The following is a 23,052-nucleotide window of genomic DNA, read 5'->3' on the forward strand; positions in this document are numbered from 1 at the left end:
TGGGCAGCGACGACTCGAACAACGTGGAAGAGAGCATTGCCAGCGAGTGCGAAGACACGTTGCTGTTCTGCTTCCAGACAAAGTTCATGAGAAACATGCTTAAAAAGTATGGAGGCTGAGTAGTTTGCCTGGACGCAACACACAAGACTAGTGATTATGCCTTACCACTTTTCTTGCTTGTTGTGAAAACACCGTCGGCATACACACCAGCTGGTCTGTTTATCACACAGTTTGAGACGACCTACTGTATCGCTGATGCTTTAGACGTTTTCAAGCAGTGGTGTGATAACTGGTCCCCACAGTACTGGATGGTAGATTACAGCAAGGCAGAAATAAGTGCCATCAAGCAAGTGTTCCCAGAGAGTCAAATCTCCATCTGTGACTTCCATAGACTACAAGCATGGCAAAGGTGGCTGCGCAGAAAGGAAAACAGTATATCCGATCCGGATGATGCCCTGAGACTCATGAAACGCTTAGCCAGTGCTTCAAATCAGGATGAGTGTGACAAGGCATTTGAAGTCCTTGTCGCCTCAGAGTATTGGAAAAACGAAAAATTCCGCAGTTGCTTTGAAGCAGTGTGACTGTCTGTAAAGGAGCTGTGGGTCATGTCTTACAGGCTGGAGTTTGATGTTGTCTTGACCACAAATAACGGCATTGAGGCCCAAAACAGGGTGTTGAAGGCACAGTATGTGAAAAGTGCCAGTGGGAAACGGTCGTTAACATCCCTAATCACAGCTGTCGTCCATGGCTACCTTCCCGACAAAGAAGTGAAATTCCATGAGGCAGCAAGGAGGCAGTCATCAGTGTACAGACAGTACAGCGAAAATATTCCTGCATACCTGCACAACTGGCCTCACGGGTTTGTTAAACATATGCTGACACGGCTCGTTAATGCAGAGGAATACAGCCACACAGACATGAAAGAGCTGCCCACTGAAGGCATGTTCTCGGTTCATTCTGAAAGAAGTGATGATGATGTGTACACAGTCGACTTCACCAAGCCATCTTGTACCTGCCCCGACTTTAGAAAGCACAAGTACCCATGCCAACACTTTTGTGTTGTTTTTAAGTGCAGCGACAGGTGGCGCTTTTCCTCTCTTCCGCAGAGTTACATCAGTCGACCGCAAATTACACTTGGAAGCTGTCTACAATCAGAAACAGGTTCTGAGATTCCCCTTGTCAATGAGCCCAGCCCTTCTGAAGTGTCTTCACAGGCTCTTGGTACAGCAGTATCAGAGCCGGACATTCCCTTTGCCAATGAGCCAAGCGTTTGTCGAGTGCCTTTACAGCCTGTGGTTGCTATGGTTCCTGGGACAGCAGTCCCCTCAGTCTCGGAGTTGCGCAAATGTATAACCGAGGAACTTGAAAAATGCAGTTCCCACCTTTACTGCTGCCACGACGTTCAAACACTGTTGGAGGCTAGGGGCTTATTGCAAGTCACCTTCCGTAAGTTGGCTGAATCTGTGCCACAGAGTTCTGGCATTCACATTCGGGGCTCACCGACAAAGGGATGCTCGTCTCTGAAGCCTCTTCCAAAGAGAAGACGCCTATAGTGTGCTGTCACTCTGCCATTGATTCGTTGATTCTTCACAGGAGCTTTAGCTCGGGCTGCTAGGAAAGGGTCAGGGGAAAACGTTAGAGATTGCCACTCAGTGTTTCTTCTTTTTCATTTTTTTAAAGAATTTCGAACTTTACAAAACTCAATTTTTACCATGCATAACTTGAGTTCAAGCAGAGTGTTTTAAATATGTGTAAATATGTTGTAGAATGTTTGGAGCTTTTAAGATTAATATGCTATGTTTTATACTAGACTCCATTATAGTCATGTAATTGCAACATTGGCAACGGCTGTGTATGTGTAGAAATACTGCCTTAATGTTTCGTGTCGGTGACTCAATTCATTAATTCTATAAAACTATGTTTTTAGGCTTGTGCTTTCAATGTTTTTAGGCTTGTGCTTTCAATAAAACTGTTTGTAAAGTTGCATCCCTTCTGTACTTCCATGAAAGTGCTGGCTTTTATACTTTCCTTTTAACATTTTAATATAGCAGCTATTGTATATGAAAACATGTTATTACATTTTTGTCTGGTGGTTACTTCAAGAAAAGTTCAGTAGTGTGCTTGTAATATGCATCAACTGTGAATAAAGCACATTTAAGAGAATGCCTAATGTGCACCAAGAGTTTATTTTGAAAATGTGAAGCATGGTTACCTACACAGTAGAGCAATTTCGCCAGAAGTACTTCAACAGTTGTGACTGGAATTAGAGGCTAGGCAAACTGGCCATTTTCGAGGGCAATTATGAGAACTACCCTTTCAGCGAAATGTTTCAGGTATACATACTGATACTAGGTACTTGAGGGAGCTGTTTCATTATCCAGACTTAAAACATTTTTCAATGGCACCCTACTGGAATCGGGATATAAAAAGGGGTTGCATAAGGAACAGGAATGCACAAGAAAATAGGCAATCGTCTAAACTTAGCATTTATCAGCTAGTATTTTTCAATTAGTCTCAACATGCACTTTAGTATCATGGAACTCGAAACAGTCAATGTTGAGCTGTCTAGTTTTTGCCCATCATGTCACGAAAACATGCGACCTGATGTATGGTGCATCAGTCGTTAGTATGGTGCGTACTACATAGCCGTTCTACGGAAAGGGGAAAAGTCTCATGAACCCTCTTTTTTGTGCCTTGGAGGTTCATTCACTTTTTCTCGTACACCTCCTTCGGCCAGTCAGTGGTCAGTGGTGCTTGAATCCTGTAAATTAAATAAAGTATATTTATTTCTAGTGTTTTTACATGCATGTTAAAAGACACACAGGTCAACTGTAACATCATGCGGCTTTGGTAAGTACAAACAACAACAGTGACATGCTTCCATAGTTCACACCAGGCATGTAGCCAGGATTTTGTTTGGCTCGCAACTACTGAATGAGGAAGGGGGGGTGGAGGCGAAAACGCCACGGGTGGGAGAGGTGGTAAAGGACGTCCCAGCAAAACTGAAGATTTCTTGGGGGACTGGGCCACTCCAACCACTGGCTATGTGCCTGGTACACAGCCATAATGGTCTTTTCCTAAATCTATTCATTTACTAGGAACAGCCTGAGGGCCCTGAAAGGGGCATTGTATAAGGGAAAATAAGTTAAATACAGCTGTCGCGAAGTATCCTCTTTACACTGCTTGCACACAATCTTTGAGTTGGAAGGCTGCTGGATATCTGCATGAGAGTGAAGTGTTTGCAAGCGCATCCATGTAACATACCTGGTCTTTTCCTCCCTGAGTCTTGTTGTAGTATTCCATTCCGAACTTGCAGACTGACTGTTTCCTTCACAACTCGAAATGGCACATTCCCCAGAGAGATTTGACATCCGCAGTGGATTGTGGAGAAGACGACATTGGCTGAAAATAAACAATAAAGACGATTTAATGACGGCGCCTAGTTTTATGCATGGCAGAGGCAATATCGAATCTGGCTTTAGTTTTTGTTTATGGGCAGCAAATAAACCTTAAGCTCTGCATGCCTCTGGCTAGAAATTCTGGCTCTCCTCAGCCATAATAATAATAATTAATATCATTAATTACCCAGACTTTTTTGTGTGGTCTTAAGTAACAACTTGCAAGCAGCGCCAAAAAACCAACCTGTTACGGTTTGGTTGGGCCTTGGGATTTTAATATAACACGACAAAAAAGCTCGACGCTGACGATTCAGCTTCTCGTATACAGAGTTCAATATCAGGCCTATGCCTCGTAGCAGAACCACGGATGGTACAGACGGCCGTGTCACGACATGGAGTACAGCTGTGGTGGCCGTTCTAGCCACATAGCACAGCCTTGCCGAAATTCGTGTCCTGTGTTGCGCACGATTGCTTTCTCAGTATTAAAAAAAAGCGCAGATGCATACAAAACTAACGCCCAAGCGCAGCTCTGTCTTGAATTCAAATCAAATATGTAAAGAGCACAGGGCCAGACCTTTCATTTTTTGTATTCGTGGTTACCTTGCGTGCGGGGTTGTAATCATGACTGAAAACCGAAAAATAACAGTTGTTAATTTTACGTTTATCGGAATTTCTGAAGATCAGTCATGTCGCGGTAACCGGAACAATACTCCACTCAAACCGAATTAAATCGGTGCTAGGGGAACTCTGAACCGGTAACCAGAACAATATATAACCCCATCTTCAAAAAGGCGAATCAAGATGAATCAATTGTCTAGTGTTGCGCACTAACCGCAACTGAAAACAAGTCGCTCTGCCAGGTTGAGTCCCTGGTTAAAATTACTACTGCGTTTTACAATGTTAAATCTACACGCAGAGCGAAACATTTAGAAGCAGTCGATACATCCTTACATTTAGACGACTTGGTCAGGTCTCCTGATGTCCGCACAGCATACCTCTCGTTGACGGAAGCCAAGGACCTCTCAAAAAGCTTATCGTCTGACTTCAGGTAGCCATGGGAGAGAGGCTCGATCGCTCATCGTTGCATTCCGCGCATTCACCAGCGAAACAAAACGCGCGCCGCGAATATGGTACGCGCGCCGACATTTCACTCCACTGAAGCGCCGCACACCGACCGCGCCGCCAAACAGAGGAAAAAAAAAAGAATATGGTGATACGTCGGATGGATGGATGGAAGGTAGGAGCGTCCCCTTTGAAACGGGGCGATGGCAGTTGCCACCATGCTCAGATTTTTATTTTGCCTTTTATTTTTATCGTGTTGTGTGTTATTGAATTTCTCGATTTTCTTTAAATACGTCTTCCTACCCTTTTAACCTTATGTCACCTCTCTGCTTTTGAGCCACCAATCCTCCAATCGCCTTTTGCTAATTTCCACCGCATATTTATTTACATGACTATCATCTCTGAACCCTAGGGCCTCATGAAGGGTGACTGTGGCCGCATCGACATCGGGATTGATACCATCACATTCTAGTATGAGGTGTTCCATCGTTTCCACATATTTACCACACACAGTACATCTGTCTTCTTCTTCGTTAAAATTTTCTTTTATAGCTCCGCGTTCTAAGACATCCTGATCTAGCTTCAAAGAGTAGGGCACTGCCTCTTGAGTTATCATAAAACGCTTCCTTCCTGATCTGCTGTTTCCAGTATCGATATAGTTCTACACTATGCTTCTTTTCCATTGAATTTATCCAATTTTTACCTTCCGCATTTTTAACCTGTCGTTTAATGCTCTGTCCTTTTTCGTCCTCGTGTCTGGCATACTTACTGGTTAGCTTCCTAGTTCTTTCCCGCCATTGTGAGTCAACGCTCTTTCTGTATAGGTATTTAAACACCTTAGCTGCCCACCTGTTATCATCCAATTTCCTCAGACGTTTTTCGTATAGGATTTTACTCTGAGCTTCCCGTGCTTCGAATGATGCCCAGCCCATATCTCCCTGTACTGCTTCGTTTGTGGTTTTCCCGTGGGCACCTAGTGCTAACCTTCCCACAGCTCTCTGATTTACTTCTAGTCTCGACTGAACCTCTGCCCTTAAACACATGATTACAAAGACGGCGCCGAATAAAACAACACATGCTCAGTTACTTAAACACAGGACCGCATTCCCGAAAGTAAGCCCCGGCACCATTACTCCCTTCCAAATGCCTCTCAGTACCTTCTACCTGTTGTAACCCCACAATGCCTTATGTTTCATTATCCCGGCATCTCTTCGCCCTTTTGCTATTAGAGACTGTTCGTGCTTTTCCGTGTACATCTGCCCTTTGTTTATCCATACCCCGAGATACTTGTATTCGGCCACTCGGGGTATTTCGTGGCCTTGTATTGTAAGCTCCTGATCAGTTGTATCGTTGAAAAACATCCCACCGGACTTAGCTGCACTAAAACTGAAACCTAAACTGTCTCCTTCGTCCCCACAGTAATTAACCAGAGTTTGCAAATCTTCCTGGCTATCTGCTAACAGTACAATATCGTCCGCATACATTAAACCCGGTAGTCGTTGCTCAACAACCTTTTCGCCTAATCTGTACGACAGATTATACCCTAGATTGCTTCGTTGTAACCTTCTTTCCATGCTTATCATATAAAACATGAACAGCAGCGGTGATAGAGGACAACCTTGCCTTAATCCTTTGTGAACCTCGCCAGTTGTCGTACTCTTGATTCCTTCCCATGTTATTTCAACATTATTTTCTCGATATAGTGCCTGTAGAAAATCAATTACCTCATTACCGATACCTTCAGCTTTTAATATGTTCCACAGGAGTTCCCTGTTCACGTTGTCGTATGCACCACTTATGTCCAGGAAGGCTAAATACAGAGGTCTATTTTCCGCCTTAGCTATTTCTATGCACTGGGTAAGCACGAACAGGCTATCATCTAAGCGCCTACCACTTCTGAACCCGTTCTGAAGTTCTCCAAGTATTCTATTACTTTCTACCCATGACTGCATATTTAATTTCACCGCCTGCATCGTCAGCCTATATATAACTGATGTTATCGTAATTGGTCGGAAAGATTTTATGTTCTTCTTATCACCTTTCCCTTTATAAATCAAATTCATTTTACTCTGTTTCCAGCTGTGCGGAATTTGCTTATTTGTTATGACTGCCTCCGATGCTTTTATCAGCGTTTCCTTAACTTCTTGGGCCAAGTTCATTAATTAACTTGATTGGAATTTCGTCTATCCCCGGGGACGTGCATTTTGGAACATTTGCTTCCGCCTTTTTCCAGTTAAGATTGGTCAATTCTAAGTTTTCTATTATGCTATTCTGTGTTGCTCCCTCACTTGGGGCGATTACCCTATCGTCTTTCCTAAATGACTCTGCTATAACTGAACCGATGTAGTTCACAGCGTCATCTCCCTCTAAACAATTTCCTTCGGCATCGTGAATCTGTTCCTCTTTTCTGTGATTAGCTTTACCCAGCCAGCTTATATGGTTCCAGAATTTTCTTGACCCCCCTTTAGTTGCATCGCGAACTTCAGCCAGCCAGCGATCAGAGGACTGCTTTATTTTTGCCTGGACGAGGACCTGCACTTGTTGTTTCTTTTGTCGATAATATTCCCATTTTTGGCCTATTTCCTCTTCAGATAACTGCGCCCTCTTTGCTTCTCTGTGTTCCCGAGATGCCCACTGTCGTTGTTCGATGGCCTCTCTAATTTCCTTATTCCACCAACTTCGTGGCCTCCCCTTTCCTCTCCAGCAGTTTACTCCTTTTACCTCTTTTATTTTTGTACTAATGAGTAGTTCTAACTGATTATAATCCCACCTTTCCATGGGATGTTTCTTTATTGCTTCCTCTATGCCAGCCGCTATTTGCGCTATTTGCGCGTCATTTAATTTTGCGTACTCTTTTTGGCTTCCCTGCATTTCTCTTTTGAGTAGGGTTCCCAACTGTAGACTAATACGCTTATGATCACTTCCGAGGCTGTACTTCGCCTCTTCGTCTATTTCCATTATTGCTAGCTTGCTATACAATCCCTGCGACATTAAGCAGTAGTCAATGGTCGTTTGTCTGTTACGGGACTCCCACGTGATTTGTCCCTCACACTTAGTTTCTCTATTTACTATAACTAGGTTGTGTCGTTCACAGAAGTCTAGCATCAACTTCCCATTACAATCTGTGTATCCATCCAGATCCTCGATGTGGCCATTCATGTCCCCCAGCAGACAAATATCGGCACCTTCCCCAAACTTCTTTATATCGTCATCGAGACACTTCACTAGATCTTTGTTCTCTTGCTTTTATTTGTCCCCTGTCCCTAAATAAACTACTCCTAGCCACGCCTTTTTACCGGCAATTGTACCTGATACCCAGACATGTTCTCTGCAAGTTAACTTTATTCTTTTCCAATTTGTTCCTTGGTGTATCAGCATACCTACTCCTCCTCCCTTCCCAGACGTAGCCTTCAATAAGCGGTGGGTCTTCTAGATCCCTGACGTGTGTTTCGCATAGCGCGTGTACACCTACTTCTTCGTCATTTAACTGCTGTTCTATTTCTAACCACCTCGCTCTCTTTCTACCGCCTTGCATGTTTATGTACCTGATCCTGGTGTTAAATTTATTTGTAGTTTTCTTCCTGGACCTCCTAGTGGCCATTTTATTGGCGTCAGCCTCTATTGTTGCACTTTCTACACTGTTTCTACCTACCCCTACGCCCTGAGGCGCAGTGGACCCCCCTAAAAAAGCTACTGCCCGACCTGCCAGGCGCCAGCCGATCTCGGCTCCTAGCCTTCCATTAAAGTGGATGCCATCTCGTGTAAAGCCTCCGCCAAAGCCTGCTCTATGCACTTCTCTGTTTATGTCTGCCACTTCAAATCCTTTCTCCTGGCTTAGCTTTTTTATTTCACAATTTACAGCCACAACGTCCTTGGCAATTGCTCCGTTCCTTCCTTGCACCTCCGGCACTGTGCATACCACGATCTGGACTTGCTGTGCTATCGCCCTTAAATCGTCAACTCCCTCCGCTAATCTTTCCACTACTTTTGCAGCTTCACCATTCAACACATCATTTAGCCCCGCCGCTACCACTACCAAATTGCGCTCTGCAACATTCTCAGAAAGCTCGCTTTTTGTTTCTCTCAGTACTGCGTCCATTGTCTTGCCTGGGAACGTCCCGACTGCTACCCGCTTATCACCCTTTGCACGCTCCATTATAGCTCTTTTGCACCTCCTCATATTTGAATCACCACCGATAAGTACTAGGGCATTCTTTCCCTCCCTCCTAACTTCCAGGTTGTGCTTATCATTGACTATGAGCTCATTCCTTGGGGTTAGCTTGTTCCCCTCCTCTCCTCGCGCTCGCTGGCGCCCCTGTGGCTGCAGCGTCGCCTCCCGCGGGGCGTGTTGCGCTGCTTCGCTATAACTACGCCGATTCACCGGCGGCGAGCTGACTACCGCTTGCTCTGCCACCCTGCCCCCGACTTCGCATGTAGGGTCTACCCTACTTTCTGTGCTTTTGCCACCGGCAATTGGTGTCCCGATCCATCATTCTCCGCTGCGCTCGTCTCAAGCGCATCGAGACGCCTATGTAGTTCTGCTCTCCTTTCCCTCTCTTCTCCAAGCTCGGTCACGGTTCTTTCTAATTGCGCGGCCTGCACACCGCTTCCACCTTGACCGACTCGGCGACTTTCGCCTGCAAAGCTAACCGCCTCTCCCGCTCCTCCCTCAGGTCTGCTTTGAGCTCCTCGAACTTGGCTGTCCAATTTCCTTCCAGTTTTTGGACTGCTTCGCTGACCCCTTCGCACAGCCTGCACGAAAAGCTAGACTCCTCCGCGTCTGCTAAGCTCTGGAAACTGGTCTCGTCGAGGGAGCACCAGCGCAGGCACTCGTCGCACAGCACTTGCTCCGCGTCCCCCGCGGCCTTCCCTTTCTTTGGTTTCATCGCTAGGCCTACGTCCTTAGGCTCAACGAGCACGTCCGCCAAATCACTTCGAAGATCTAGCTGGGATAGTTAAATAGGCCTATCAAATAGGTCCCGCCTAGCACCTAGGCCTAACGAGGGAAACCGCCAGACCTAGACAAAGCCGGTACGTTTACCACGCTTTCAATATTTGCGCTCCTGCTCCATGCAAAATAAAACACTTCAAAAACATCAGCTAATAAGAAGAAAAAAAGAGTACTTAGCTACGAACGAAGTCGCTGAAGCCTCGACACAGGAGCGTCCGCACGCCCAATTACTATTTAAATGCAAAAAAACCAGCAAATAAAAACAGAAGCAAGCTCAAAGCATGCACAAGAACTTATCCGCTTCGATCGCAGCGCCGCCACAGTATTTTTCGTCGTGCGCCGCCCCAGCCGTTTGTTCTACTCAATCATATTGTAGTACACTCTACTAATGTCCTGCCTAGGTTAAAAAAGAAAAAGAAACGCACAAAGAATTCCCATAACCAAATTTTCTGACCCCTATTTAAACTTTGTCTTTGCACGTCTCCGTTTTTTGTCGTTTCCCTACTTTTCTTCCACCAATCTTCCTCTTACTACAGTGAGCTAGAAGTATTGGGTAGTGGAAAGAGCGGAGGGCTGGGCGCACAGGCAGCGTGAAGCCAAGAGCGAAGACTCCCGCTAGGGGCGCTGGTGTGCTCTTCCCGAGGAGACCGTGCCGGTTGGAGCTCGCGTTGCCCACGTGCGCTTTACCGCGTCATTCTTGTTGCTACGAGCCACCGTGCTTTTCGCATTTTTGCAAGTGAAGCTAGTGAAAGTGCCGAGCGTGACCGTTTCTCTGTTCTATGCTGCCCTGTTGTCGCTTTTTGGATAATGGAAGAGAAGAAGAAAAAAAGCGATACGCATTGTTATGCGCCCGGATGCAAGAGCGGGTATCCGGGTTTTCGGGAAGTAAATGGGCGCACGTTGTCTCTTTTTGGAGCGCCTAAAGACAATGACCGGCGGAAACAATGGGAGAGGAATGGGAAAATGGGAGAGGCCCTACGGCCAGAATCTGCTTCTATGGAAAAGCTTCTTTCGTTTCTGACGTACCTGACCGAATGGGAGCTGCATGCGGTGGTCGAGGTAGGTGCAGCTCTTGTGTACATTCAGTACACAAGAGCTGCATCATGAGAGTGTTATGGATGTTATTGGTATTGTTTAGAGAAACCGCCAAGACCGGATAGCCATGCAGAATCATTGACGGTGAAGGTTGTAGCGTTTTATGTTACCACACGGCTGCACTTTTTTGTGAAGTCCTCAAACCATTCGAAAGATAACGGTCGGGAGACCTCAAGATATCTGAAGTTGAGCCGCTGTACATAAGTATGTGAAATGGTATTGTGTACTCCCTACCGTGGAATTCTTCTGTTGCAGTATGTTTCTTGAAAATGCCTCCCCCTACCCACTGATACTGTGACTGAAATAAACTGTCTTCAGGAGGCTCATGCTTCTGAAATGCACATGCTCATGGCTTGCTTAAATCATCATGATAGAATAATGCAGCAGTTTCAGGAAGGATGTCGTGCGAAACGCAATCGCTTGAATTTATGACAGATTTACACTTTAACATAAACTCAAACCTTCAAACTGACAGCATCTTTCTGGATTTTTCTAAAGCTTTTGACCGTAGCCCATTGTCGCCTGTTTTTGAAGTTATCATCATTAAAACTTGATTCACTAACTCTATCCTGGCTTCGAAATTTTCTTTCTAACAGGCAGCAGTTTACTTTCGCTAACAGCTTCTCCTCGCCCCTTTCAGATGTTCCATCTGGTGTACCACAAGGAAGCGTTCTTGGTCCCTTACTCTTTCTGATATACATTAATGACATACCCAATAACTTACCATGCATGCGCATTTTCACTGACGACTGCATTGTCTATCGTTCTATTAACAGCTCTGATGACCACCTGATCCTCCAAAATGATCTTAACCAAATTATTAATTGGTGTGACACCTCGCTAATGACTCTAAATTCATCAAAATGTAAAGTGATGTTCTTCACCCGCAAACGCACTAACTTGGACTATTTCTACTGCAGTAGAAATGTCCCATTATCTCGGACCTCATCATTTAAATATCTAGGCGTAAATCTTTCAACAAACCTCTCCTGGACTTCTCACATTACTACCATCTGTGCCAGTGCTTCTCGATCACTGGGTTACCTGCGACGTAACGTTCGGAACTCACCTTCACTTATCCGCAATCTGGCATTTCAAACATTTGTTCGTTCTCGACTTGAGTTCGCCACTCCACTCTGGTCTCCCCACCAAAATTACCTAACTACCATGCTGGAATCAATCCAAAATAGAGCCGCACGTTTCATTTCCCGAAATTAGGACTACCGTTCTAGCGTAACCCAAATAAAAATTCACCTTTCACTTCAGATGCTAAGTAATCGTCGCGACATAGCCTTTTTGTCATTATTTCATAAATACGCTCACCACACTAACAAACGCTCCCTACACCTAGAAACTTCATCGCACACGTCGTACAGATTACACAATCATGATAGCTTTACGCGCATCTATGGTAAAACAGAAGCATTCAACTCGTCTGCAATTCCCCGTGCCATTCAGCTCTGGAACAGCCTCCCCGACAACATAGTTGTGGAAACTGATCGTGAAAAATTCAGGCACTCATTCAACTCGCTTAACCTTTGTTAACCATTGATATCACACTCACTGTTCTGTGTTATTTTTCCTACCTTTTTCTTGCACTATAATACGTTTGTCACAAACCTAAGAGTTCTTTTTTATTGTACTTATATACAGCATTATGTAGCTATTATGTTTCTCATCTTTTAGGCTGTGCACTTGGCTGGTGCTTTTTATTATTATTTCATATTGTTGTTGTTACTAGATTGTGTGTACTTAATTGATTCTATGCCCCCCTTACTCAATCCCCATGTAGGGGCCTTGTAAGGTTCTCTACAAATAAATAAATAAATAAATATGCATGCATTCAGCATAAATAAATTTTCTATGTTATGAACAGGACTTGTTACTGCTGCAGCTGGGTAAAAAAAAGAAGTGAAATTTTAATGCTAGAAGTGCACTCTGTCGCTGCAGGGAGGAGGGGGGTGCACGAAGTGCGTGCATCGCTATAACAGACATTGCAGGTACGTGCCGTGCCCTGCCATCCGATGCTACAGATCTTATGGTAGCTTACATAAAACCATATTTACATGTTTGGCATGAGGAAAAATGAACGCAGCATTCTGAAACTCTGTGCCGCCGCACTCGCTTGCTGCGTTCTGCCGCATACTCCCTCAGCCGGTGCTCGGGAAGTGAGAGCTCGCGCCATCTAGTGAGCTTCTGCACAATATGCCTCGCACCCGGACGCGTGTTTCTATTTGCTCCCAAGCCCAGCGCTCGATCGCTACGCCGCCATGCGCCGCCAGCCCGTACCACATTTCTAGGTACTTTTTCGCCGAAGCGCCATGACACGCGCCCTAGATCCTTCTATGTATTTGGTATTGCTCCCCTGGCTGTGCCAGGGCGCGCGGTGTGTTCGGGCCAGCCTGCATTCGCTGAGTTTACGCGGTGTAGGCAAATTTTAATTCTGAATGCTTAAGCTTACCCTAAGCTTACCTTATCTTAATTTGTATGCTTACCCAAAGAGAAAAGCGTCCCTTCGTCCGTCCCTTAATAAGACGACCGCTTTCTAGATAGCGCCCGCAGTAGCGAACGAATTTGTCATTGCGCTGCCTTCAGCTTCAACAGCAACGAAGCGGTGAAAACACAGTGCTAGCTGGCGGTGCTCTCAGTTAACGCCTCATTCTGCAACTTTCGCAAATCGCTTTGACGTCAAGCGGTCGCGCGTCTCTTTAAGACCATGTAAGCGGCAAAAACGCAGCGCGCGAAGCTATGAGCTGTTGGCACTGTTTTGTGGGCATCGCAGATCGCTTTCAAGCTGCGGCCCACGTGGCATTGCCATAAGGAGTCGCCGACTGAGTAACGGAGAATTTTAGTGCGTCCAGTATTCGGGCAAGCGCGGGCGGTTTGCCAAGTGAACGGGGGGCGTAAACGTGAGCGGCCAGATTGGTGGCGCCAGCTGTTGGCGCAAACCTCAACCACACAAACACGGAGCCAATTGTTATATTCTGCTTAGCTGCTGGTGTAACTTTTGGACAGCGGCGCAATCGTGTGGACAATTACGCCACTGCCGAAAATTTGCACCAGCAGTGAAGCAGAAGATAGTCCCTTAATGTAATTTTAGCTGTGTGTTTGTCTGGTTGAGCTCTACGCCCCCACGGCGGCTGCACCGCTCCGGCCGCTCACGTTGCCCCCGCTCATCCGGCAATCCGCCCAAACCACCCCCGTTTGCCGGAATAGCGGACACGCTAAATGTCTCCAATGGTTTCACGCGGATGAATAAGGCGCTGAAGGGCAATAACGGCTTATATAATGATCGGAACCGTCATCAGCGCACCTCGGGCCTCCACCTGCAGCACTTTGCTTGCGTCGTCAATGCTCCCAGAGAAGTCTCTTCTTGTTCCTGGACGTTTAATATGCATACTGTATGGCGCCAGCGCCTTGCTATTGTTTCTACTGGAAGAGAGATAGTTATGTCAAGAAGGAAAGGATGCTTGAGCGCAGCGATGATGTGGCTAGTGGTGCGAGAAACCCTCCATGCCCCACGATTATCCCAGCTTTTGTAGATCGAACCGCATCGCACACCACGACCAACTTCTTATCACATCCCTTTATCCCCTTATCCAAACTGAAAAATTTCGTCCAGTGTTGCGTCAGATTCCGCACGCAACTCTTACTTCGAAACAGCCTAGGCGGCTTGTTTTGAAAAACCTATTTTCTCTTAGCGACAGCTGGGTGAGCAGATTGTGCGCCCAGGCAAAACTATATTTTCTCTTAGCGACAGCTGGGTGAGCAGATTGTGCGCCCAGGCAAAACATCTCCCCTGTCCCACGTCAAGTACCTACAGGGATCTAGGGAGCGCTCGTCGTGACGTTTCGGGGAAAAAGTACCTAGAAACGTGGTACACGCGAGCGGCGCATGGTGGCGCAGCGGTCGAGCGCTGGGCTTGGGCGTAAATAGAAACACGCCACCCGGACCGCCGCTTCTTCCACTACCCAATATTTTCTAGTGCACTGTACTCTTACTAATCCCCCCGGTCGCGTGTTTCTATTTACGCCCATAGTGAGAAACTCTATGTTTACGCCACGGCCGGACTCGAGCGGCAGCGGCGCGCGTGCGCCGCTGCCGCTCGAGTCCGGCCGTGTTTACGCCCAAGCCCGTTGGATGGATGGATGATTGTGGATCAACCCTTTGAATCGGGCGGCGGCGGCGCGCGCCACCTAGCCTTTAATGGTTCTATATGCATGCATACCTATGTATTTACTCCTTTACTTTTGCGTTGACATTATCCACCAATAAGATAGTCTCCGTTTAGTTATTTCTACCCGTTCAAAGTCTATTATACTTTCACTGTCTTTAAAACCCAAAGCTTTGAATAGTTCCCCGTTAGATTCAACTGCAGGGTGCAGTTGTTTACAAGCAAGTATCAGGTGTTCAGCCGTTTCCTCCTCCTCTCTACACGCCTCGCACACCAAATCTATCTCCTGGTATCTGGCTCGGTACGTTTTAGTCCACAGTACACCTGTCCTGGCTTCAAACAATGAGCTTCCCTTAGAGTTATCGTAAATATTTTCTTTGGCTATTTCTTGCTTAAACGTCCTGTATGTCTCCAATGCCGATTTGGTTTGCATCTCTGTACTCCACATACCCCTCTCTGTCTCCTTAACCTTTTTCTTGACAGATGATTCCTTACTTGTCCCCCCGCTACTGCCCAAGTATTTGCTTGTCAATTTTCTAGTTCGCTTCCTCCACCTCGTGTCAACATTCCTCGTGTATAAGTAACTGAAAACCTTCCTATCCCACCGAATTTCCCCCATTTTTCTCAATCGCTCCTCAAATTGCTATGATGCATTTGCATATGATGCAGCCCAGCGCTCGACCGCTGCGCCACTATGCGGTGCTCGCACGAACCACGTTTTAGGTACTTTTTTACCGAAGCGCCACGGCACGCGCCCTAGATTCTACTAGGTACGTCCCTAGGCACTAGGGAGATGCGGTACGCCTGGGGCGCGCACGCCCAGTCTGCTCAGCCCAAGCCCGCCTTGCCTGCATTCCCAAAGCTTGGGCGCGTGTAGGTAAGCTTCTTGTTGTTTTTTTCCTCCATGTCACGCGATACTGTGTTTAATATGCGTAATGTGTGGCGCCTGTGCCTTGCTACTGTTTCGCCTGGAAGAGAGGCAGTGATGTGAAGAAGGACGCTTCATTGCAGCGATGATATGGCTGGTGCGAGAAACGCTCCATGCCACACGATTATCCCAGCTTTTGTAGATCGAAGCGCCTCGCGCACCATAATATAATATTTGGGGTTTTACGTGCCAAAACCACTTTCTGATTATGAGGCACGCCGTAGTGGAGGACTCCGGAAATTTTGACCACCTGGGGTTCTTTAACGTGCACCTAAAGCTAAGCACACGGGTGTTTTGCATTTCGCCCCCATCAAAATGCGGCCGCCGTGGCCGGGATTCGATCCCGCGACGTCGCGCTCAGCAGCCCAACACCATAGCCACTGAGCAACCACGGCGGTTCGCGCACCATATACACCTTCTTAGCACGTCCCTTTATCCCTTTATCCATACTGAAAAATTTTGTCGCGTGTTACTTCTAGCGCGCGCACGCAACTTTTATTTCGGAGTAGCCTAGGCGGCGTGTATTGAAAAACCCACACGCCTTTAGCGACGCGATCACTTGTATCAAGTACAAGTGCTCCACATGTAGAACGTGTTGTTTCGTAATAGACTGGTAGACACTCGTGCCGCCCCTTTTCAAGGTTCCAACATAAATGTTTTTTTTAGAACAGTATCAAACGTGGCTTCATATCAATGAAAGCTATCCCCGATGAAATTTTAGCGACTATAGTTTGCTGCGATTTAAAACGCGACAATGTGTTTTGCATTATTCGTCATTCAACTATTTTATCACACCATGTTGCACTCCTGTATTCCCGTTTCACATGGTGAATTCGCGTGTGCAGAATCGTATACGCGAGAAACCATGTGAGCCGCGCAATTTTCCGAAACTCGGTGCGAATCCGCATTTGTGATAATTGCAAATGCTCAAGCAGCAGCCAAAAATTAGGTTATAAGTATGCTCAATGTATGAGGGGCAGTGCTGCAGTTGAACCGCATTTGTATGAAGAGGCCGTACTATTACTTTTATTTGATGTTTGAATGGAGGCCGTATAGCTACATTTCTGGTATTGCAAATTACAAAGAAAAAAAAACGCTGAACCTTTCAAAAAGCACACAACATTGCAAAGGCTCAAATTTTCTGAATAGCCTCATAGGCCTCTTAACCCACACTGATGTGCTCGGTGGCACTTCCAGCCACATAGATGGGGAAGGGTGCAGTGCCTGAGCGGAGTTTCAAGGTGTTGCTTGCTTAAATGAATTATTTTTTTAAGTCCTCATGGGCCTCCTGAAGCTCCGATCCTACAATCAGTGTACACTGACAATTTGTAGAAAAAAAGTTTGTTGTGTTAATCATTGTAGCAGCTCCACTGGACTTCACGATTGCCTACTGCAAGGTTGTCCCACTTCAAGGCTTTCTTTTTTTGCAGGTCGTGAAAACGCTGTCATGAAAATGCATTCAAAGAACAGGATACAGAGCGTTGATGTGACCAAGCACAGAGTTGTTGTGAAGGCGATATTATTATTGACAGCCAACTTCCGTTGCTTATCATGTGGTGAAGTGCATATTTCCCACTCAAAGTGCTGTACAGGTGCCATGGGGGATCAAGTGAAGTGACCCCTGTTTTGAGTTTCTCCCCTGCCAATAATTTACTTGTAGCACAGAGGGAAAGACAGGCTATCTTTTGTACAAAAAGGTGCCTGCAATAGTATGGCTCTGGCCTGCTGCTCCACCCATTCCTTTTACTTATTGGCAAAGTGCATTATAGCTACTGGGAGAGTTCATATTGAAGACAATGAGAAGGGTTGGAGAGTCAGTGGCAAGAGAGACCCTCATAGCATTTCATATCAAGAAATTTGGAAATGTATGTCAGCAACACATCACTTTCATTGTACAACACGGGAATTGCTCTCCAGCATGCTGTAGTATAAGGAACAGTACCCATGTGCACCTCCGGTGTTATATATTAAAAAAAAATTCTGATGTTTAAAGCAAAACCACCGTATGATTAAGAGGCACGCCATAGTGGATGGTTTCCAATTACTTTTGATGATTTAGTTTCTTTTTAACATTCATTACAATGCAGGCAGCAGATGGATGTTTTTTCATTTTGACTCCATCAAAATGCAGCCACTCTGGCTGCAATTTAATCCCGCTGTCTCATGCTTAGCAACAGTTCTGCCTTAGCCAATCATGATGGGTGTTATAAAAAAAAAAAGACCTGTACTGTGAAAGAAAATTCAGTTGGTAGTGGCACTTTGTTTGGATAAACTTTATTTTGTGTACGGTTAGGCATGCATGTACATGCACCCTTCTCGCTGTCTATTTTTTACATCTCTTCTTCATACAGTGGTAAAGAAGAAGGCAAATAACAGTAAAGATATTCACACATCATTCAACACACAGGCTTCTCAGCCACAAGCACCACCTGCACAATGTGTTTGTGCACCATACATTACACAAAACATTTCGATTAACTGCAGTCTCACGTGCCCAATGTTAAAGGTCTAACACGGCTTCAGGTGTGTATCGGGCACTGTTTTGTCAGGCACCAGATATATTTTCTTCTTTGAAGAGAATATTTTGTAACATCTGGGTGCTTGCTATGTGCACCTTTCTGGTAGCTTTAGGATCGCACTCAACAAAACTCCTGCGATATCCATCCAAATTAGTATAACAAAAGGTGCATAGTACTAAATGCACAGTCAGGAACAAATAGAGACTACTTAACTATACTATGTGTTAAAACAATTTTATGTGGACAATAAATACATATTTTCTCAGATAAGGGGATTCAAGTAATATTAGTCTCAGTAAATTACAGGTGTACATCTTCAAATTCTTAATGAACATGCCAACAAAATTTAATGCAAATTTGTCTTTACTTTGGAATCATGTGATTGCCAAACTGCACCTACCTCGTGCAGGAAGAATATTTGACAGAAGCTTCATAAGTGGCACCAGTTTAAAGATATTCCAGATGCAGTGACATCCTGCTCTCTATTCTACGCGCCTAACTATGTTTGGTCAGTGTGTGAGAATTTTGTGTGCAACTTTTAATTCCGATGCACATTTCTTGAAGCTGCTGCCAGTTGACATACCTACTAACAAATACTTTCCCGACTGGCTAGCTTTGACTTTCATTACTACATGGCCTCTAAAAGTAATAGGTAAAAATCTAATTAGCAAGGTGTTTGCATGTTCATAAGCAATTTCGATATATGCAACTGATGTCCACCACAGCAAATAATAGATTACTGGAAGAAATGCACAAATATATACAACTCTTTTTTTACATTTACTTGACTGAAACACATGGTATGTGTAAAAGCGACTGCAGTGTTGCAGTATATGTATACTACCTGATGTCCTGAGAGAGCCAGATGGTTTGGAATCCATTCCCAAGTTACAACACAGACATATCTGTGCACTCCAGTGCAGTTTGCACTCCTTGAGAAGCTTGTGTTTCCACCGGATAGAAAACTGCTAAGAGTAAGAGGTTTCTGGCTTGGTAACAAGTGAAACACGACCTAGGTCCCTCCATAATGCCAGAAAGCTCAAGTGCTGACTAGTAAAAGAAGCCTATGGATCGAAATATATAAATCTCTTGCTGTCACACAAAGTGCATGTTTTCTTGTGAAGTAATTTATTCAATGTACCTTAGACTCTTCAAGGAAGCATTGTGTAAGGGGGGGTTACATGACCAATAACACATAATACTACATAACTTCCGTCACAAGCTTGAGGTGAATTTTTTGCAGTAGTGCTGTATTATGGATTAGTCCGATTAGTCCATAATTTGTTCATTTTGTGATGTGTTGCACTTTCTTCTTCACTTGCAGTCAAATGCTCTTTTAGTGCTTTTTTCGCAAACATATTTTGTTCTGTTGCATATTTTTGTTCACTTGCATTGGAACCTTGTTTTGTGATTTGCAATTTGCTTTATTGCATTACATTTCGATGTTACTAGTTTGCTTGTACTTTCATTGTAATAACTAAACCCCCCCCCTACTCAATGCCCTTTGGGCCTGTAAGGTATTTTGAATAAATACATAATCATTCTCGGAAATAAAAGTCTTGAAGCAATCTCATGCCAATAATTAAAAAGTGAGCAGTTCCTACAGATCATTTCAAGTTAATCAAGTGCAACACATAGTGCAAAGAAAGTTAAGGCACCGAAACTGCAATTTCTATCATGAAGAAATTTTTAAATTATTAAATAAAAAATGTCAATGTGTTGTATATGTGTATACAGTAGGTCCAGTACGAGCTATATTTTACGGTGCAGTTGTTAAATATGTGCTTGCTGTAAATGATACTTGATCTCTGAAACACCCCACCCAGCACTTAGATCAAACAGTAATGAGGACAGCCATTCTTTTATGAAAAAGATGCATTTTTATTGCACAACCAGAAATTACATTCAACAATGTATATATGCATCTCAGTATGTCTATTCTTAAACAGTAATTACTCTACTTCTTGGGTGACATGGTAAAAACTGCAATACACAATGCAAAAAAAAAACGCTTAGTCTTCCACACCAAAAACAAAATTGCTCAACACCAGTGAGAAGCAACCACTAATAGTGTTATAGTGGAAAGGCTCACACTAGCATGTTGCTTTGAGAGGAAAAAAAATAGACTAATGTAAGTGCATGTTGAAGATTTCACCTTTTAAATTTTTTCAATTTATCAGACTGGGCTGCAAAATTGGTTCAGCTTCACAGCAGTACGAACTGTAATTACTAATTGAACCAAGATGATCAGTGATTTGCAAGTCTGTAACCTTATATCTTAATAATTTATAATGCATGTACTGCGGCCTTGCTTGTGTCTCAACTATGATTTGCCACTTCACTGCTCTTCTAACATCCGTCGCTATGCTGATGACTGCGTTCTATATGAAGTGATTAAATCTTCTAATGATCATTATCGCCTTCAAGAGTCGTTTTCTAGATTTTGCGATTGGTGTAACACTTGGCAAATGAACATTAATTTCAATAAAACCATTCTGATGTCTTTCTGCAACAAATCTTCCCCCTCCCTTTTCAGTTACTCGTTCAATGGCCTTGCTGTAGATAAGGTTTCTGAGTATAAGTATCTTGGTGTCATTTTTACGCATAACATGTCATGGTCCAAACACATTGATTACATATGTAGTAAAGCACCAAAAAGATTAGGTTACTTGAGGCGAACGCTAACCCGATCTCCTAAAGACACAAAGTTACTAATGTATAAATCTCTAATCCGCCCTGTTCTTGATTATGCATCTGTAGTTTGGAGCCCGCATAAGCAGTTAGAGATTAATAAACTAGAAGCTATACAGAAAAAAGCTGTGCGATTTATATGTCATCGTTACGATCGCGACTTTTCGCCCTCTTCAACACTTTCTTCCTTGAACCTAAACACGCTCTCTTCTCGTCGCCGTGTCGAATCATTAAAATTCTTGCATTGCATTGTCAATTCTTTAGTTAGGCTCTCAAATGATAATTACATTCACTTCGCGCCGGGATCATCAACGAGAAGACATCATGACCTAAACTTGATACCGTACTACTCACGTACTAACATGTTCAAATTCAGCTTTTTTCCTCGCTCAATCGAAGACTGGAATTCATTACCTGGGTCCATTTGCTCATGCTCATGCCAAATTTTTGCAACCGCTATCCCAGATGCATAATCGTGCTCACCCATGTCTGACAGCATTTGTATAACTTCTTGTGTATTTTTCTTTCATCAGTGCTCTTTAAAAATGTTCACTTGTGTCTACCGCTGTATACTCCGATGTATTTTCTGCACCTTTTCTTAACCCACTCCTGCTATAGCACAAATTGCGCTGCAGTATGTATAGATAATAATAATAATAATAATAATAATAATAATAATAATAATAATAATAATAATAATGTGCACAGGCAGCATTTTCAGCCAGCTACGTACCCAGCCACTCGCCGAACAAGCTGACTGGACAGGCGGTCTAGCCTGCAAGATAAAAATATGACACGTTTCACAGGTCAGCCAAGAAACCAACTAGCCCACCTTGCACCTGAAAATTGCTTTGCTTAGGCACTGAAACGAAATGGCTTCATTTTCCCATTTTTCCCCTCGAAGAATTATTTACACAGTCTAAGGGTACTTTTGTCTTCGTCACGGTCATTAGAACGGCTTTCATTGTCTTGACATTTGTCCCTGCTCACAACCTCCCCTTTGCTAAGTGATACAATCCGAGAAAAGTGGCCTTCGTAATTACTAGTTTTATGGCACATGAGTATCCACAAAAAGCTTGAGGGGCCCGGACACACTTTCTATGAAAACTGAAATATGCATTGCAGCGAGCACATTGCCCTTCCCAAAGGCTTGCCAGAAATAATTTTTCAGGTTGGCCGAATATTTTCGGAGATACAAAAAGGATTCTGCATAGTTGTCACCTCTTTGGTTAACAGTGACAATATTCAACCGAGCCATACAGAATTCATCCCTGATACATGCTCAATGTCAATGTGGCCATCCTTTCTACAAAGCTTCACAGAGGCCGCATACAGTAGAGTATCGGAAATGATTATTCTTCTGAATCAGAACAATAGAAATATAAGTTTTCACCATTCACCATCACAAAACCCACTGTGATTGTACCAAAGCACAGGTTGCCACCTTACTTGTTCATTTTGCACCCATGATGTCATCAAGTTACGGACATGATAGCGTCGAACAACCATGCCTGGCAGTGCCAATGAGAAAAGCAATGTTGAACAGCGAAACGTTGCTCTTCATAGTGCTACAGGCTGGAAGAACTGAAGCATTTTGACTCCGTGAAGTTCAAAATATAGAAAACAAAGAAGATGCTGGAATCTTCTTCGCTCCAAGATTGGCTACATGAGCATTAATTTACCAAGAGATAGTTAGAAACACTTGTACTTGTTCAAGACATCTTTACATATAGGGTGTGTTCAGATAAGGACCGACTTGGGAGGTCCTTATGTCTCTTCTCTGGTTCTGAATTGCCCTTGAGAGGTTTTTTTGGTGTTTCACAATATCTGTCAGTGTTTATTGCTGTCGCAGCAGGCAGAAAGTTGACAAACAGTCATCATCATCATCAGCCTGGTTGCGCCCACTGCAGGGCAAAGGCCTCTCCCATGCTTCTCCAACAACAACGGTCATGTACTAATTGTGGCCATGCCGTCCCTGCAAACTTCTTAATCTCATCCGCCCACCTAACTTTCTGCCGCCCCCTGCTACGCTTCCCTTCCCTTGGGATCCAGTCCGTAACCCTTAATGACCATCGGTTATCTTCTTTCCTCATTACATGTCCTGCCCATGCCCATTTCTTTTTCTTGATTTCAACTAAGATGTCACTAACTCGCGTTTGTTCCCTCACCTAATCTGCTCTTTTCTTATCCCTTAACGTTACACCTATCATTCTTCTTTCCATAGCTCGTTGTGT

General features: G+C 44.3%; 1 protein-coding gene across 2 annotated transcripts in view; it reads right to left on the bottom strand.

Annotated features, from left to right (window-relative positions):
• Window positions 1-1,283: 1,283 nt before the first annotated feature.
• LOC142580177 (uncharacterized) overlaps window positions 1,284-23,052 on the bottom strand; it is a 78,058-nt gene continuing 56,289 nt past the window's right edge. Inside the window, exons 2-5 of one of the 2 annotated variants that reach the window (XM_075691050.1) lie at window positions 21,552-21,593; window positions 18,972-19,095; window positions 3,265-3,402; window positions 1,284-2,761 (exon numbers count right to left, since the gene is read on the bottom strand). In XM_075691050.1, coding sequence (XP_075547165.1) covers window positions 2,745-2,761; window positions 3,265-3,402; window positions 18,972-19,095; window positions 21,552-21,593 — 321 coding nt within the window. In that variant the 3' untranslated portion in view covers window positions 1,284-2,744. The remainder of the gene's footprint in view (window positions 2,762-3,264; window positions 3,403-18,971; window positions 19,096-21,551; window positions 21,594-23,052) is intronic. The other variant, XM_075691051.1, reaches the window with a different exon arrangement.

The sequence above is a fragment of the Dermacentor variabilis genome, chromosome 4 (assembly GCF_050947875.1).
Source record: "Dermacentor variabilis isolate Ectoservices chromosome 4, ASM5094787v1, whole genome shotgun sequence".
NCBI classification, from domain to species: Eukaryota; Metazoa; Arthropoda; class Arachnida; order Ixodida; family Ixodidae; genus Dermacentor; species Dermacentor variabilis.